Source organism: Palaemon carinicauda, chromosome 1, assembly GCF_036898095.1.
Source record: "Palaemon carinicauda isolate YSFRI2023 chromosome 1, ASM3689809v2, whole genome shotgun sequence".
Taxonomy (NCBI): domain Eukaryota; kingdom Metazoa; phylum Arthropoda; class Malacostraca; order Decapoda; family Palaemonidae; genus Palaemon; species Palaemon carinicauda.
The window spans coordinates 286,684,495-286,699,297 of NC_090725.1; the positions used below are offsets into that span (position 1 = coordinate 286,684,495).

At 50.9% G+C, this 14,803-nt stretch overlaps 1 protein-coding gene across 5 annotated transcripts in view; it reads left to right on the forward strand.

The window, feature by feature from the left end:
* The first annotated feature begins 169 nt into the window (after nucleotides 1–169).
* The window catches only part of LOC137657444 (uro-adherence factor A-like), a 115,029-nt gene continuing 100,395 nt past the window's right edge, over nucleotides 170–14,803 (forward strand). For 3 of the 5 annotated variants that reach the window (XR_011047143.1, XM_068391793.1, XM_068391790.1), the window contains exon 1: nucleotides 170–556. Coding sequence is in view for 3 of the 5 variants with exons in the window: in XM_068391793.1 (XP_068247894.1) it covers nucleotides 403–556 (154 nt within the window). In the remaining 2 variants the exon portion in view is untranslated. The remainder of the gene's footprint in view (nucleotides 557–14,803) is intronic. The other 2 variants (XR_011047142.1, XM_068391785.1) reach the window with 1 other exon arrangement.

The following is a 14,803-nucleotide window of genomic DNA, read 5'->3' on the forward strand; positions in this document are numbered from 1 at the left end:
TAATCAATTATACTAAAAATCTTTAGAAATAAGTCAATCATGTAACACCCTAATAATTATATCGAAACTGTGTACGATAATTTTGGTTTAAAAAACGACAATTTTAAGGCTCATGTACGATAATTCAGTCGAAATCATCTGGCAACTCTGAACTAGAGTTGCCAGTTTGGCCTTTTTTCCGGCCCAAAAAAAACTCAAATTTGACCTTTTGTATTTAAATAGGTTGGCCTTTAGTAATATGAAAAAAAGCCGGCCCTTAAATACTATATTTTTGACCTTTTTCTATTAATGGGTTGACCTTTTAAAGCCTCTGTTGATTAGAAATTGACCTTTTCTCATTTAGAAAACCTGGCAACCCTGAAGTCTGCAAGCAACATCACAATTTTAAGGAAACTTGTCGCCATGAGGATAAAAGTCGATTTTAGCGAATTTTTCGACGATGAAAGGAAATTATCCGTTGTTAATGTGAACACAGAGGAATCAGTGACTGTTCATGATGTCTTGGAAAAAATTGTACGTTTATTTAAACTAACTACGTCAAGGAGAAGCAAGAGAGGTGAGTTCGTCACAGGCTGTCTCGAAATTATTTTTATATACTATATCTTTACACTCCTATGCTCTTCTTTAGGTCATATTTTAATATCTAACTCAAATAAAATAAGGCTAATTTAAATCTAGGTAATCCCAGTTGGAGTGCCCTTCTAGGAAAGATAGACCTAAGGTTAGGCAAAGCCTAATGAAAGATTAACTTGCTGACGTCATAGCTGTACTCCTGAAGTTGTTATAACATTTGACATTTGGTAGTTCGTAATATGTTGTTTCTATAAGCTTTTGGGTTTGTGTATGATAGAGATCCCCATTCGGAGTGAAACGGTGGATGTATGTATGATAGCGGCCACCTGCATGTATGATAGCGATCCCCATTCGGAGTGAAACGGTGGATGTATGTATGATAGCGGTCACCTGCATCTATGATTACGGGGAGCCTTTGTAGGGTGACGGCCAGGTCCATTTTCAACCATAGAAAATGGGAATACTATAAAGTGGGGTGGATTGTGGCCGCCGTTCTAAAATCGAGTTCGTAGAAAACGGGAATATCCTGAACTGTGGCTGTCGTTCTAAAAACGGTTTTGGCAGGAGAAGCTAACTTAAAATACCCACCTAACCTATGCTAAAAGCCGTATCCTTACCCGGGAGGGCTTCGCCCCCCCGGACCCCCCCCTTACACAACAGTTTCCTTGTCTACGATTACGACGGGAGAAGCTAACTTAAAGAAACCACCTAACCTATGCTAAAAGCTGTGTCCTTACCTGGGGGGGCTGCGCCCCCCCGGACCTCCCCCCCTTACACAACAATATAATTAACTACATAGTTAAATACTGAAATCCATGTGTACTTACATGATTAATATTCGTAATCGCTGAATTCCGAATCTTCGGGAGGTGCGCTGACGATCTTCTTTCTGATTTTCGATGGGCGGGATGGACCGGGAGATATGGATGGTCCAGGAGAAGTGTGTGTAGTGGCCGTTGTTGATGGGGTTTGGCAAGTATTGAGAGGGTAAACACGATTGATTAATTTCAAGAATGCCTTCAGTTTACACTCTGATCCCTCTAGATATCGCTTGCGAACACAGTAATTTGAAAAATAACTGTCATACATGTGTTTCTGTGCGCCGAAAGCAGGTATGACAGTCCTTTTCAAAACGTGCCACTGCGATTCTATAGAGTTAGTGTGTACACTGCGATTGTCCGGGCTCACAAAGTGAATGCTATGATTAACTGTGCGATGCTGAAAAAATTGATTCTTTGTATTATTATAAGCCTTCCAACAATCCGAAATAATAGTAGTTTCGGGATGGACGAATTCTAATAATATAGGAATCAACGTCTCAGCCGAACGATCCTCGACAACCTGGAAAGACGTCTCACGTGTTTGCCGATCAATTCCTCCAAACACCCAAGCACCGTCGACCGTATCACCCCGGTTATACTTCTGTTTGCCAAACTTGCTCTCATCTATCTCCACCACGTAACCAGGACCGCCAATCTTCTTACTGTCTATCAAAAGAATATCGGAACCCACGTCCCGGCAAAAGTTGTACCAATCCACGAGAGTATGAGAGGCAAACTTTTTATACTCGGCGAATGGTGTATTGGGGAAATTTATAAACGAAACCACAGACGAGGATAAAAACATCCTGGCACGACAACTGGGATCTTTCAAAAAAACTGCCACGTTTCAAACTAATCTTTTTCCGGCACTTGTGATAATTACACTGCCAAAAGTACGTGTTTTCACCGTTTCTTGATTTGCCGTCGTACTTCTTAGTGACTTCGCCGATATTGCAACTAGAACACACACCGGAAAAATCACCTAACAGGCCTTTGAAATACAAGTAATCACTGAAATTGTTAGTGGCCATGAAACTAAACACTTGAAAAAAAGTAGGGTCGTTAATTTGGTCAAACTTAATTATATCATCACAAACACAAGATGTAGCACCGGACGACATGGTGTCTGCAGACTCTGCACTAGAAAGAACGAGAGTGCTTCGTGTGAGGTATGGTATAATCGAGATTTTTGAATTCTTGAATTCTGATTGGGCAAAAAAATGCCCGTAGGCTAATCCGCAGGTCAAGTGGGGTCTCATTGGGTCGTTTCAAAAGTACCGCGGCCGCGATTAGTTCGGTAATTTGTCACTACTGCGGTGCTATCGCTATCGTAACGCCAACTACAGCTGGTTTTTTGAACTACGGGAGCAAGAAGATTCGTGGCCGGAGTAAGAACTCGAGCCACATATAAATTTTCAGGTAATTTAGGGTTTTCGGCAAAAAACATAAAAGTGTGCGTTTAAGCACATATTTAAGATCCGTAGACCATTTCCAAACGATCTTATTCTATACAAGATAACAGTGGGAGCGATAATAAACAAAATATGGCCGGGTGGCCGTAGCGCTACAAACTACCCGATTACGGTTAACTTAGTATACGGCGGTGTAAGGGGGTAAACCCCCCCCCCCATTAGGTAAGTAGGATAAGGACATAGCTTGTAGTTTAGGTTAGGGGGGAAAGTTGGTTAATTGATGTCCATTTTTAATTCACAAGGGAGGAACTGGCCGCTGACATACAAAAACTCCTGAAATGGGCTACGAATCAAACACAGGGTAAGCTAAGAGTGCGGCAGTATAAGGGGTGTCACCGGGGCACAATACCCTCCCCCCATTAGGTATGTAGGAAAGGAAGAGGCTTGTATGTTAGGTTAGGTGATCTAGTTTAGAGGTTTTGCAGGAAAATGGCCACGTTTTGTAGTATAGCGGCCACGTTTTGTAGTACAGCAGCCAGGTCTTACAAACAACTAGAAAATGGGTAGAAAATTCCCATTGTTCCGTAACTGAAATACAAACCACGCTATTTAATATGGGTAATTACTTTCGGCGTAGCTGAAATGACGAGCCATTAGAATTTTAACGAGGGTTTACTACCCCACCACTAGTTAGCAGGGGGTAGGGAGGCTAGCTTGCTACCCCCCCCCCCCCAACATACACCTGTGCTTGAGCTCACTTTGCTCTCGGCTCAGGTTGTAGTCGGACGTGTCCGCTGTCACCCTCGCCTTTTTTGACAGCCATTGCTAATACTTTTTGCTTTTCCTTTGACAGGTGTGTGTGAAGTTGGCCTCATCTATGCGAAAGTGTCCTGGATTACCAGACCACCCTTGTGGCACGTATATGTCGGCGGTCGAGACGGACCCTCACACCCTATGTCCTTATTGTAGGGGCCAGCGGTGTGATAGGAATAAAGTGTGTGGTGATTGCAGGGAGTGGTCTACCTCCCAGTGGAAGAGGTTTTCTCGGCGCCGGAAGAAGGAGTCCAGACGGGATATTTCTCCTTCGAAGGTTTCCTTGAAAGGGGAAAATCCCAAGGGCTCTTCTTCCGTGGCCCAAAATTCCTCCGAAGCTCCCACTCGATCGGTTTCTTCCGAGAAACTGTCGAGTGGTAGCATAGGCCGTAGTTCTGTTGACCAATCTCGGGGTTTGGGAGAGGGAGTTGCCTCCCATAGTGAGGCAGCTGCTCCTCCTCCCCCGGGGGAGGATTTAAATATGCCTGTTTCTAATAATGATTTGTTACAGCTTTTGGCTTCCTTGGGGCTTGAGGGTTCGCCCTCCAAGGAAGCCTTGTTTGACATGATCAGGTTGGGGGCAGCTGTCAAACAATCGCCGACTTTAGCAGAGGTTGATCCTCTGTCTATCGTCTACGTTGTTGTGGCAGAGGCTTCCGATGAGTTATATCAAACCTCTGCTCGTGATGTTCCTGATGTAGCTGAAGGCTTAGTTCCCCCTTCCGAACATCCTTCGAGGGAGGAACTAAGTCCAACGGTCTCTCCTGCCAGTGATTCTCCCCCTCGGGGGAGTTCACTCACAGAGACTTCTCTTTGGAGGACTGCTGATGGTCAACTCGCTGACCCCACGGCCCCCAGAGGGCGTATAAGGCGTAAAGCACGCCTTCCTCTTCGCCGTAGAGGCCTTCCTTCACCTCACAAGGGTGTTAGGAGGCGACTCTTCTGTTCATTGTCACCGCAGTCCGCCGCAGAGGAACCTCGCCGTCGTTCTCCGACTCTGCCAGCTACATCCCTGGACCTCTCTGCACATCGTTCGCGATCTCCTTTGGTGGAAGGTCGTCCTTACAAAGGGCACGCCGACCTTTCACCTGCCAGACCTGCAGACCTGCCGTCACTGTTCCAGGCTGCTGACTCGCTGTGGGCGCCAACACATCCCATTGTAAAATGGGCAACGGTCCCTTCGGGGCATCAAGGGCTTTCGCACAAGTTAGTGCATAAGTCCCTTACGCGTCAGGTCTCCCCTGTGTGCCAAACTGCGCGCAAGCGCTCGTTTTCAGAAGTTGTTCATGGCGGGCTCACCTGCGCGCCAGCGCTCTCCTGATCGCCAGTGCGCTACCGCGCGCCTTCATCCTGCTGCTCACCTGCGCGCCAGTGCTCACCTGTGCCCCAGCGCTCACCTGTGCGCCAGCGCGCTACTGCACGCCTTCATCCTGCTGTGCGCCATGCGCGCCTTCGTTCTCCTGTGTGCCAGTGCTCGCCTACGTGCCAGTGCTCTCCTGCGCACCAGCACTCGCCTGCGCGCCAACGATCGCCTGCGCGCCCACGATGTTCTGATCTGGGCGCAGTGGGGAAGTTAACCTCTTCCCCTGCTTGCCAACACTCACCAACGTGCCATCAGTCCCCGCCTGCGCGCCATCCTTCACCAGCGCGCCATCCTTCACCAGCGCGCCATCCTTCACCAGCGCGCCATCGCGCGTAGTCTCCGATGTTCGCTCATGAGGTTTCTCACGCGCGCCCTGCGCGACCACGCCCATCACCACAGCCAGATGTGCGCTCTCATGCGCGCCCGTGCGCAAGGGATATGTCTCCTGCGCGCCGTTGCCCAGCGTTATCGCCTGCACGGGCTCTTCAGCCGGACCCTGCCACCCGCGCGCGCGAACAGTCGCCTTCGCGTGCGTGAGTGCTTATTCATCCTTCAGCGCGCCCTCTGCAATCTCCAGCCCGCGCCCCTGCCCGCCATTGCTCGGCCGCGCGGGACCCCGGCCCCATAACGCGAGTGCCAGCACGCTCCCCAGCGCGAACCCCACGCGTGAGGCTGAGAGGACAACGCGTGGCGAGGTCATCAGAACAGCGCGCTCGCCAGTGGGAGGGAGGATTCCGGATAGGTCCAGGGACTTTTCAGGCAAACCCCCCTCTGGTAACTCCTAGGGATCGAACGATCCCCTTCTCTCCAGAGGGAGTTTCTGACAGCTGCGCTGTCAGTCAGGAGCCTTGGCTTGGGTCCCTGGTCAGAGCGGTCATGCAGGCTTTTAAGCTCTCTGAGCTGGGCCACAAATCATTGGCAACTTCTACTCCCCTGACGAGGAAGAGAGGAGTGTCTGATGTGGTAACTTCTCCAATGGCGAAGCTGACTCCTCGGAAGTCCTTGAGGAAGGCTTCCTCACCCCCCCACACTTTCACTCCCTCCCCTTCAGACGAAGATTTCCCGTCCTCAGGGGAGTCACGCGAGGTGAGGCGTTCCCCCATCGCACCAATGAGGGAAACCCCACCTCACGCTGGAAAGTCTTCTCGGGTAGGGGTGGAGAAGAGCCTCCCACCATCGCTGTTGGAGTCCTGTATCCCTCCCAGGAGGGAGTCGAAGGACTTTAAGACTTTGCCAAAGTCATCCTCAAGGATTAGACCGGAGCCAGCCAAGCACTCAGAGAATCTCCACGAGTCCCCCAAGAAGAGCCTTTGGGGACAGGAGACTTCGCTGTTAGTCCTTCAGGAGCTGCAGGAGTCAGAGCATGCGTTCTGGCAGGTTCTGACCCTTATGAGGAATCTCAATGGGTTTGGGGATCCAGAAATTCCCCCTCGTGAGGGCAAGGACACGGTCTTGGACCGAGCCTTTGGTACTCAAAAACCCTCAAAGGCCAGCGCGGCTTTGGCTTGGTCTCAAGGGGTTAAGAGTGCCAGAGACAAGGTCGAAGGCCAGCTCTCCGAGCTTGCCTCCTCCAGCCGATCCAGCGCCGGTAACAAACTCCTCCCGACTCCATGTGTCCATCAGAGGAGGTACTTTGACATCATGGAGGAGACTTGTTTCGTTCTTCCCCTACACCACTCTTTGGAAGAGCTTACCAGGGGAATCCCTCTAGAGAGAGACTCCAACTGGCAGGTCTCGTTCTCGGCAATGGAGATCCTTAGCCAGGAGAAGGTAGCGAAGTGTGCCATGCAGGCAACTTCGTGGCTGGACATCTGGCTAGGGTCTCTGGGCATCCTATTACGATCAGAGGACTTGTGCAAAGAAAGTACCAGGGAGGCCATGGAGACCTTTTTACTCTCAGGCACTTGTACAATCGAATTTCTAGCTCACCAAGTCTTGAACTTGTGGGCTAATACCATCTTGAAACGTCGTGATGCGGTGTCTGAGAGATTCCATCAAAAGGTCCCCAGTACCAAGATCAGCAGGCTCTGACATTCTTCCATTATGGGGAAAAACTTGTTTGAGCCTAAGGACGTGGAGTAGACGTCCCCCGCAGAGGATCCTCCTCGACGTGAGCAGACCGTTGCAGTTGCATCGCTTGACCTCTCAGCTGATCGTTCGCGATCTCCCATGCCTGCCAGACCTGCTAGCCTTCCTTCTCCGTTCGCGGACGCAGATGCGCAATGGGCGCTAACGCACCCCGTTTTCCAACGGGCACCAGTTCCTTCGGGGCATAAGGGCTTATCTCCCAATGAGAGTAAGTCCCTTGAGCGCCAGGTGTTACCTGCGCGCTCACGTTCTCCTGCGCGCTCGCGCGCAGTAGCGTGCAAGTGCTCTCCTGCTGTGGACCCTTCAGACTCAACGCGCCAGCGATCTCCTGCATCCACATCTTCTCGCTGTAGATCTCCTGCTCGCCTGCGCGCCAGTGCTCACCTGCGCGTCAGCGCTCTCCTGCTCGTCAGGGATCTCCTGCGCGCTAGCTCTCTCCTGCTCGCTAGCGCACATCTGCGCGCCTTGTTCCTGCTGCGCGCCTTGCGCGCCCACGTACTCCTGAGCGCCCACGATCGCCTGCTCGCCAGCTCACATCTGTGCGTCCTGGTCCTGATGCGCGCCAACGTTCGCCCGCGCCCCCATGATCTCCGGATCTCGGTGCAGGCAAGGAGGCTGTTCCTTTGCCCCCTCGCCGTCGATCTCCTGCGCGCCCGCAGACCCCGCCCACGCGCCAGCCTTTGCCTGCACGCCATCGCGCGCACTCTCCTGTGCGCTCTTCTAGACCTGTTTGAGTCTCTGCGCGCCCACGAGAAGTCTCCGGTGCAAGCCCGCGAGCGTTTGCCTTTATGCGCCACTTCACCTTCTGGTCCTGCGTCCCAGCTGATAACTCCTGACCACGCCACTACGTGCCAGCGATCTCCTGCACGCCCACGCGATCTTTCGCCTGCGCACAAGCGCTCTCCAACGCGCCCGCGCGCCCACACGTCAGATCGCCGAAGGTCTCCTACGCGCCCACGCGCTAACTCTTTTGTGCGCAGTCGATCGCCTTTTCGCCCTACGCGCCATCACTCGCCAACGCGCCATCGCTCTCCAACGCGCCATCGCTCCCCCGCGTGCCGTCGTTCTCCCGTCCGCCAGCGCTCTCCCTTACAACCGCGCGCACCCTCACCTACGCGCTCACTCGCCAGCGCGCCCACTCACCCGCGCGCGCACCTGCGCTTTCATCTCCACGCGCCCCTGCTTTCATCTCCGCACGCCCGCGCTTTCATCTCCGCGCACCTGCGCACATGTGCACTAACATTCGCCCGCACGCGAACCCGCGATTTTACCATTGCGCGAGCGCCAGCGAGACCCCGACCGTGATTCCCACCGGGTTTCGCAGCACGGGCAACCTTGCGAGTCCCCTGGAGCGCGTACTTCCAGATCATCATCGTCACGATCTCCACCCCGTAAGCGCAGAGCAGTGCACTTGCAGGAGGAGGAAGGATCTTCAGAGAGATCTAGGCAACACTCTTCTTCTTTTCAGGCAGGCCCTGTGGTGTCCACTCGTAAGGTTCGCCCGATCCCTTTCCCTCCAGCAGGAGTCACTGACACCGAGTCTGTCAGCCGTCAGCCTCTGTTTGGGTCTCTGATCAAAGCGGTCGTCCAGGCTGTTAAGCCGGCCCTCGCTGATCTAGGCCTCAAACCAACGGCAGCCTCGTCCCCGCTGAAGAGGAGAGGAGTGGACTTCGTGGTGACTTCTCCTAGGGTTAAACTGGCTCCCAAAAGGTCCGTCAGGAAGGCCCCTTCCCCCCTCAGACGGTTTCTCCTTCTCCTGTGGACGAAGACTTTCCGTCCTCGGGAGAGTTCAGCGAGGTGAGACATTCTCCCATGGCACCAATGGGAGGAACCCCACCTCGAGTAGGAGAATCGTCTCATGTGGGAGCAGAGAGGAGCCCTCAGACTTCTTTACTGGAGTCCTGTATCACTCCTAGGAGGAAGCCCAAGGACTCGAAGACCGTCTCTAAGTCTTCATCCCGGATTCGACCAGAGCCAGCAAGACCCCAGGAGAACGTCCTCGTGTCCCCCCAAGTAGAGCAGCTGGGGACAGGAGACTTTGCTGCCAGTCCACAAGGAGGAGAGCTGCATGAGTCGGAGCATGCCTTCTGGCAGGTCCTGAGTCTGATGAGGCAACTCAATAGGTTCGAGGACCCGGAGACTGCCCCTTGCGAAGGCAAGGATATGGTTCTGGACCAAGTCTACGGCACTCAAAAACCTCCGAAGGCCAGTGCGTCTCTGCCCTGGTCCCAGGGGGTAAAGAGGGCTAGAGACAAGGTTGAGAGCCAGCTCTCCGAACTCGCCTCCTCCAGCCGTTCCTCTGCCGGCAACATACTCCTCACACCTCCTCGAGTACAACAGAGGAGGTACTTCGAGATCATGGGGGAGTCTTGTTTAGCTCTTCCTCTCCACCATTCTGTGGAAGAGCTCTCCAGGGGAATTTCTCTTGAGAAACTCTCTGCCCGGCAGGTGACATTCTCGGATCTTGAGCCAGGAGAAAGTCGCAAAGTGTGCCATGCAGGCCACTTCGTGACTGGATGTCTGGCTGAGGTCTCTGAGCATCCTGTTGCGATCCGAGGACTTGTCCAAGGAGAGCACCAGGAAGGCCATGGAGACTTTTCTTCTCTCAGGCACGCGCACCATCGAGTTTCTAGCTCACCAAGTTTCGAACTTGTGGGCAAACTCGATCTTGAAGAGTCGTGATGCGGTGACCGAGAGGTTCCATGCGAAGGTCGCAGCCGTGGATGTCTGCAAGCTCAGACACTCTTCCATCCTAGGAAAGAGCCTGTTTGAGCCCAAGGATGTGGAACGGACAGCTGAGAGATGGAGGAAATCGAATCACGATTCTCTCCTCCAAAGGGCTCTTACATCCAGACCCTACAAGCCTCCAGCACCTTAACAACAACAGCCTCGTCAGTCTAGGACATCGAAACCGATTCTGGCAGCAAAGGTAAATGTGTCCAAACAGCAGCCTTTTCCTGTCAAGGACAGGAAGGGTGGGAAGTCCTGCAGGGGAAGCAAGACTACTAGAGGGAGCGGCCAAGGCCGCAAACGCTAGGATTGGCAATCCCCTGCGTGTCCACCAGTGGGGGGATGCCTACAGAGTTGCGCGTTCAGGTGGCAGCAACTCGGGGCCGATTCCTGGACGATCTCTGTGATCAGACAGGGATATCGCGTCCCATTCGTAACATCTCCTCCTCCCCTGACAGCGAATCCAATGTCGTTGAGCTCCTATGCCAAGGGATCGGCAAAGGGGCTAGCCCTTCGGGCAGAAGTCGAGACCATGCTCTAGAAGGATGCTCTCCAAGAGGTCGTCGACGGCTCCCCAGGCTTCTTCAGTCGACTCTTTCTTGTAAAGAAGGCGTCTGGAGGCCGGAGACCAGTCATCGACCTCTCAGCCCTGAACAAGTTTGTCAAACAAACTCTGTTCAGCATGGAGACAGCAGAGACAGTCAGACTTGCAGTGAGACCGCAAGACTTCATGTGCACACTGGATCTAAAAGACGCGTACTTCCAGATCCCAATCCATCCGTCTTCCAGGAAGTACAGTGAACCCTCGCTACTTCGCGGTTCGACCATCGCGGATTCACCACTTCGCGGATTTTTTTCATAACCCATGTATATACATATATCGCGGATTTTCCAGAAATATCGAAAATACCGCGATGTGACCGATGGTGCGAGATTGGAGAAAGTAAGGAAAATTGAATCGTGATTGATTTTCAATATAAATGAAACTTTGAGGAGCAACAAAGATATCATTTGTTAGAGAGATAGAGAGAGGTAAGGAATGGGAGGTAGTGAAAAGTAGCCCAGAGAGAGAGAGAGAGGTAGAGAGAGAGAGAGAGAGAGAGAGGGGGGGAGGTTTAAATGTAATAAACAAAAAAATTTGATAGGTTATAACACATTGGTGCTTATATAATATCAACTGTATACTGTAGACGGTTTGAATAAGTTAAGAAATGGTATAAATGATACTTTGTTAGTGTATTCGTACACACTCAAGAGCAGCAGCTAGATGACAGCTGATCTAATCACAACCAAAAGTAAAAAAAAAAAGAAGGCAACAATACTCGATTTTTAAAACAAACCCGAAATTTAAAAACAAAAGTACATGCTTTCTTAATGTGCAATTAACTTTTTAAAGAGTGGCAATTTTCTAGAATAAAATGATATTTCCCAAAAAATAGTGGTTTGCTGATGAAATCGGATGCCGTATTTTTAGCTATGATTGAAATGGATGTAGACTCGGTCGAATTATTTTGTTTCGTATTTAATTGACACTAAGAAAACTAATTTTAGTTTCTTCATCTAAATGTAAGTATTGTATAACACGAAGAGAGAGAGAGAGAGAGAGAGAGAGAGAGAGAGAGAGAGAGAGAGAGAGAGAGAGAGAGAGAGAGAATCAGCTGTTGTACTCAAATGGCGTGTTTTTGTTTCGTGAGAATTTCATCGCCACGACTTTAACAACAACATACTGTACTGAACTTTACAGTATTATACAGACTACTGTAATATGATAAAGTAAAATATTTGTAATCTATTTTATATGAAATGGGGCTATTTTTTTTTGTTTAAAATTTACATTTACGTATGTAAAACAACTCTCTCTCTCTCTCTCTCTCTCTCTCTCTCTCTCTCTCTCTCTCTCTCTCTCTCTCTCTCTCTCTCTCGTAGATTGTTTTCCTGCTTTGCTACGTATGTATGATTTTATATAGATATGGTAAATAATATTTGTAATAACATATTTTATTAAAGCTTTTACTGTAATATCATTATTTATCACTTTCATCATGCGCGTTAAATTCCTTAGTTTGTTTACTGAGGGTACTTTATGACGCCGTCGTTTCAGGCAGCGTCATAAAGAAAAACATTTCATTTGGAAGTCCTAAGAAAAATTAAGTAAAACATTGGTAATAACAAAATCAACATACTGTACTGAATAATCAATATAATCGATGCAGAAACTAACCTATACACAGATGTGTAAATGCGTTTGATTCTTCATTATAATCAGAGATAAACGTAAACAAAACATTGGTTGCCATTTTTTATCGTGCTTTTTGGCGTGTTTAGGAAACGCATGATATAAAGTCGCCCTAAATATTTGTGACTGTTTTAGTTTAGGGTACGTTAGTACATGCATTAAGTGTTCTGTACATTAAAGGGTAGTTTGTTAACAGTACTACGTACAAGGGAAGGTTTTAAAAGTCCGAATATACATGTTGAATAAATAGGTAAATATGTTGTCACTACTTCGCGGATTTTCACCTATCGCGGCCGGGTCTGGAACCTATCTACCGCGATAAACGAGGGTTCACTGTACTTGAGATTCAGCCTAGACAACAAGATCTACCAGTTCAAGGTGCTGTGTTTCGGTCTCTCCACAGCACCACAGGTGTTCACCAGAGTGTTCACCCCGATATCTTCGTGGGCACTAAGGATCGGTATCTGTCTCCTTCGCTATCTGGACGACTGGCTGATCCTGGCAGACTCGGAGTCGACCCTTCATCGACACCGAGACAAGCTTCTGGGACTTTGCCAAGCTTTAGGGATCATGGTAAATCTCGAGAAGTCTTCTCTGCTTCCATCTCAATGACTGGTATATCTAGGCACGATATTGGACACCAATCTCCACAAAGCCTTTCCATCAAATGACAGGATAGCAAGGCTGAGGAGGGTCGCAGATCCTTTCCTCAGACGGGAAGAGCTTCCAGCCCAATCGTGGTTACGTCTTCTAGGTCACCTGTCCTCCCTGGCCCGTCTAGTTCCGAATGGCCGCCTCAGGATGAGATCCCTGTAATGGCGGCTCAAGTCCTGGTGGAATCAAGGCTACGATTCCCCGTAGATGCCTTCCTTCTCCCTACAAGGGAGTTAGGAGGCGCCTCTTCGGTTCTTCGCCCTCGACGTCCCCCGCAGAGGTTCCTCCTCGACATGAGTCGACCGTTGTAGCTGCATCACTGGACCTCTCTGCAGATCGTTCGCGATCTCCAACGCCTGCCAGACCTGTGGATCTTCCTTCACCGTTCCTGGAAGCTGACGCGCTGTGGGGGCCCACGCACCCTGTTTTCCAACGGGGACCAGTCCCTTCGGGGCAAAAGGGCTTGTCTCACAATGTGAGCAAGTCCCTTAAGTGCCAGGTATCACCTGCGTGCTCGTGCGCTCTCCTGCAGTTGCTGAGGACCTTCCTACGCACCAGTAGAGTTTATGGTGACTTCTCCTAAGGTCAAACTGGCTCCTAAGAAGTCCGTAAGGATGGCTCCTTCCCCCCTCAGACGTTCTCTCCTTCTCCTGTGGACGAAGATTTCCGTTCTCAGGAGAATCTATCGAGGTGAGACCTTCACCCACCGCACCAATGGGAGAGACCCCACCACGAGTAGGAGAATCGTCGCGTGCTGGGGCAGAGAAGAGCCCTCAGACTTCTTTACTGGAGTCCTGCATCCCTCCTAGAAGGGAACCGAAGGACTCGAAGACCGTCCCGAAGTCTTCTTCAAGGATTCGACCAGAGCCAGTGAGAACGTCCACCTGTCCCCCCAAGTAGAGCAGTTGGGGACAGGAGACTTTGCTGCCAATTCATCAGGAGGAGAGCAACATGATTCAGAGCACGCCTTCTGGCAAGTCCTGATTTTGATGAGGCATCTCAACAAGTTCAAGGATCCTGAGACCGCCCCTCGTGAAGGCAAGGATACGGTCCTGGACCAAGTCTATGGCACTCAAAAACCCTCTTAAGGTCAATGTGGCTCTGCTTTGGTCCCAAGGGGTGAAGAGTGCCAGAGATAAGGTTGAGGGCCAGCTTTCGGAACTCGCCTCCTCCAGCCGTTCCTCTACTGGTAACAAGCTCCTCCCACCTCCACGTGTCCAACAGAGGAGGTACTTTGAGATCATGGAGGAGCCTTGTTTAGCTCTCCCCTCCACCACTCAGTGGAAGAGCTTACCAGGGGAGTCTCTCTTGAGAGACTCTCCAACCGGCAGGTGACATTCTCGGCAACAGAGACCCTGAGTCAGGAGAAGGTCGCAAAGTGTGCCATGCAGGCCACTTTGTGGCTGGATGTCTGGCTAGGGTCTTTGGTCATCCTACTGCGATCCGAGTATCTGTCCAAGCAGAGCACCAGGAAGGCCCTGGAGACCTTCCTCCTCTCGGGCACACGTACCATCGAGTTTCTAGCCCACCAAGTTTCGAACTTGTGGGCAAACTTGATCTTGAAACGACGTAATGCGGTGACCGAGAGGTTCCACTCGAAGGTCCCAGCCGTGGATGTCTGTAAGCTCAGACACTCTTCCATCCTAGGAAAGAGCCTGTTTGAGCCCAAGGATGTGGAACAGGCAGCTGAGAGGTGGAGGAAATCAAACCACGATTCTCTCCTCCAAAGGGCTCTTAAATCTAAGCCCTACAAACCTCCAGCACCCCAACAACCTCGCCAGTCCAAGTCGACAAAACTGGTAGCGGCAGCAAAGACGAAGGTGTCCAAACAGCAGCCCTTTTCTGTCAAAGACAAGAAGGGCGGAAAGTCCTCCAGGGGAGGCAAGACTACTAGAGGGAGCGGCCGAGGCCACAAACGCTAGGATTGGCAATCCCCCTGCATGTCCACCAGTGGGGGGATGCCTGCAAAGTTGCGCATTCAGGTGGCAGAAACTCGGGGCCGATTCGTGGACGATCTCCGTGATCTGTCAGGGATATCACATCCCGTTCATAACATCTCTTCCTCCCCTGACAGCGAATCCAGTGTTGTTGAGCTCCTATGCCATGGGATCGG